Genomic DNA, 3725 nt, shown 5'->3' with positions numbered 1-3725 from the left:
AAACATCTCTGTGCATTCCAGGACTCACAATTCGATCGCGCGGAGGCACCCTAGATGTGGCCCCACTCACGAAATAGCATGCCGGGTTGTCCCCGCTAAGTCTGGTCCAACCCATTTAGGTGCCATCTCGTGACCAAGTGATCTTAGTAAAAGTCCACTATTTTCGTTCCGCAATAACCGCGAGCAAGATCTCTGTACAGATATATCCCCAACAGATATATTCAATCCATGATTTGTGATGACAACCTTTGATACGTTTTTGCCAGCGACGAAGATCAGCTGCGATGCTTAATTTCGGAACGAGTATGGTGATTGAACAATAAACCATTACAGTTAATCAAACGTTAGCGCACGCGATATACAATAACACACGCGGCAGACGAAACGCAAAGTCATCGTAAGTGCGTGTTTGTATTGAGCGTGATGCGTGCGCATTGTCATGATTTTTCTTCCACAAAGCCCTAGAGCAAATATGACGGCAGCCGCGAGATTCCCAGACAGATTTTACCGCGAAATAGCAGGCCAAAGCTATGCACACCTGCCTATCCTTTTATGCTGTCTATTACAATACAGATTGTGCTTGCATCCATGAGTGACAACCGCAAATCATATTAGTAACTTAACACGACGACGAATGTAAGAAACTGTGTCTGTGCATGGGGCACAGAAACTTGCGTGTCCGTTAATTAAGACAGGAACTAATTAACTAAAGTGCCTCCAGAAACTATGAGACAACATGAGGTGCGTACGCTTGCGACTGTTCGCCGATGGGTGCATCAAACGGGCAATTAGTGTAATAAAATTTTTTCCGACCATCTACCAGCACATTATAATTTATAGGAAATCTATCTTCTCTGTGTAAAGACATCAAAGCGCCAACGCATGCAGTCGTTCTGTGATGCTGAATCACGTCCATGCGCATCTAGACAAAGTGGCTAAATTGCGTTTAGAAATCCAATAACTTCACAATCGGCAAAACGGCTAACCCACATACGGCCATGAAATACGCCGCGTTATGTTTCATGTTCTCATTATTCTGCCAGCGTTACAGCTTGCTCCGTTCCCACGTTATTCCTTGCGTAAATAAGTTTCACTAACTTCTTCTCGCAGATATTATTAATATTGTTATTGTTGTTTTTGTATTTGTTATTATTATTATTATTACTCTATTATTATTATCCTTTCTATTTTTATTATGAAAATTACTCTTATTTGATATACTTTTCGAGGTCGACTACTCTTTCATTAGCACGTATTATTTATTGCTCGGTACCCGCATCGGTGTACTATAATATTAATACTAGGTAAACTATTCACGTGCTGAAACTGTAATACGTTATTTTATTATAACGGCGAGGCATAGATTTGGGGGGAAATCAAACGTGACGATACAAAGGTAAAATAACGAACGCACGCGACGTTGCAGTAGCCAAATGGCGGAAACGCAACTATACGTCATCACGAAAGTTCAGCAACTGCGAGTTTCTCTAAAAACGCAACATAAAACGAAAGTAACGACCGTAGAAATGCAAACGGAATTTTACAGTAGGTGTAAACGTGTAGTAGAAATGCAATAAAAAGTAACGAAAAGCGTCACCTATGCTGGGGAGGGGGGGCTGCGCAACATTCTAGCGATACAAACGCCCTGTTTACATTGTTTACGCAAAAAACGAGCCTGGTGTCATTGGCATGGCGAAGACGTGCATAACACAGAAAGCCGCCCGACGACAGTATAGGGTTAACCACATTACGTTTAAAACATGCATTCGCGCCGCACAGCTTTCCCGCCACACGACCGATTGTTTCGCAATTGCGACGAAATTTAAATATCACATAGACGCGAAAAATTTACCCTTTGAAGCGATGCGAATACGCGAGCGGTGTCGGCGCTGGAGGATTCGTACATCAATATACGATTGCGTTGATTGATTTGTTATGCTTCTAGCTCGTCAGATCTCTGCTGTGGAATATGTAAATCTGTACCGGCTGTCAAAGAGATTCCTAAAGCGTAAGGCAGATTGCGGCATGTTATTTTTTCCGATCACGAAGGATGCCAAGGCAAATTATTTCCCACATTTTTCTTCGCCATGGTCATTAATTTCCTGTCTCTGAGAGCCTCAAGATAAGTCGATGAATTAAATAATGCGAAATAACAAACGGTAAAATAGGCGTCATTCCGATCGAGTAGCGACGTTTAATAACATATAATATTATATCTACATAAGTACCACAGACGAATGTGCTATGTCAACGTATTACGCTCTACCCATCAACCTATATATGAACTAAAATACGAGAGAAATGACGACATCTCTGACGTGGCAACATGTTCTGCTTGCATCTATGTCAAATACGACATGTATTACGCATATACGCTGTCCTATGACACTATTTGTCATAGAAAGATTCCTCCTATGACAAATATTGGCGAGTAAACTTCGTTCCGCTTTACAGCTGAAATTCACTGCTTGCGTTCATAATAGCGCTCCTAAACTCCTATGATGCGCACAATACATATACAACAATATCTGTCATAGGAAGAATCTTCCTATAACAAATAGTGCCATAGGAGAGCGTATATATGCGTATGTCGTATTTGTCATAGATGCTAGCAGAACAGGCTGGACGGTAGCCCCTGTAGGTGTGACCTTCTGTCATTAATCGATCATCCAAACGTTAGACGCTGAAGTTGGTCATTTTGCATGTTAAACTGAAAATCAAAATTAGATATCAGAAAATATATCTCACTACGCACAGGACACTTATAGAGTCACACCACATTGAACGTATCGATAACAGGAAATCACCCCCATTGTCTGCTCACTCCCGTTTCTCTCGCTCGATATGTAGGAGTTCTAAGCAACAACCGATTGCCGATGCCTGAGAATGCAGAGAAATAACACACGGGCGTATGTTGTTAACACGTGTTCGCTTCAATCGATCGGAATATGCGGCAGTAATCTAAGCTCTCCGGTCACTAGTCACACTGCTGCCGCTCCCCGTGTCCGGTGACACGTCGACACAAGTCTCAATCGAAGCATCCAGGTCGCCGTGCTCGCCCAGCTCACACCGCCGCAAGGTGGCGCCGTCGCCGGACATCGTCGTCGAGAAGCTGTGTGTCGGATTGCAGACGGAGAAGCCGCCGAGCTGGTCCGTTGTCGGCCAGTCGGGAAACGTCGGCGACAGCGTCTGCACGTGAAGTGCGAACCCGTCGACCAAGTCTGCCGACGGGCGGCGACGTCCGAGGTCGTCGCTGCCGAGAGGTTTTGGAAGGTTCGATGGCGATCGCGTGAAGCCTTCGTTGTCATTTAACGTGATCGCGGCGCTCTTGCGATGCTTAGCGCGGTGTCGCGGGAACGGTAACCCCTTGCGCCATTGCTTCTTCGTTGATAGCGACTTGTAGTTTGCGGAATCGGGGGTGTCCGAGCTGACAACGTCCATGTGACGACGCCTGCACACAGATGATTGTTAATCTGCTGAACCACATGCAAACACATCAGCCGTTTTTCCGAGAATACAACAATCGCAAATAAATCGTCGCATTTGAGAAACCGTGGATCTATACCAGAAGTAGATAATAGGAATAGTTTCTTATTATCTACTTCTGATCTATATTAAGCCATATAAAGTACTTATATAACAATATCGAGAAATATTATTGGACTTTATTTTCAGCTATCATTGTACTCTACTCTGATATAGTCCGAGTGTTGCATATTATATAT

The 3725-nt window shown here is 43.7% G+C and overlaps 1 protein-coding gene across 1 annotated transcript in view; it reads right to left on the bottom strand.

The window, feature by feature from the left end:
• Positions 1 to 2961: 2961 nt before the first annotated feature.
• Positions 2962 to 3725, bottom strand: part of LOC106805782 (alpha-1A adrenergic receptor-like) — a 39449-nt gene continuing 38685 nt past the window's right edge. The window contains exon 4 of the mRNA XM_014807506.1: positions 2962 to 3451. Within this exon, the coding sequence (XP_014662992.1) occupies positions 2962 to 3451 (490 nt within the window). The remainder of the gene's footprint in view (positions 3452 to 3725) is intronic.

Source organism: Priapulus caudatus, unplaced genomic scaffold (genome assembly GCF_000485595.1).
Source record: "Priapulus caudatus unplaced genomic scaffold, Priapulus_caudatus-5.0.1 Scaffold127, whole genome shotgun sequence".
Lineage (NCBI taxonomy): Eukaryota > Metazoa > Priapulida > Priapulimorpha > Priapulimorphida > Priapulidae > Priapulus > Priapulus caudatus.
Note: the sequence above shows the minus strand (reverse complement) of the source record. Positions and strands in the feature narration are given on the sequence as shown.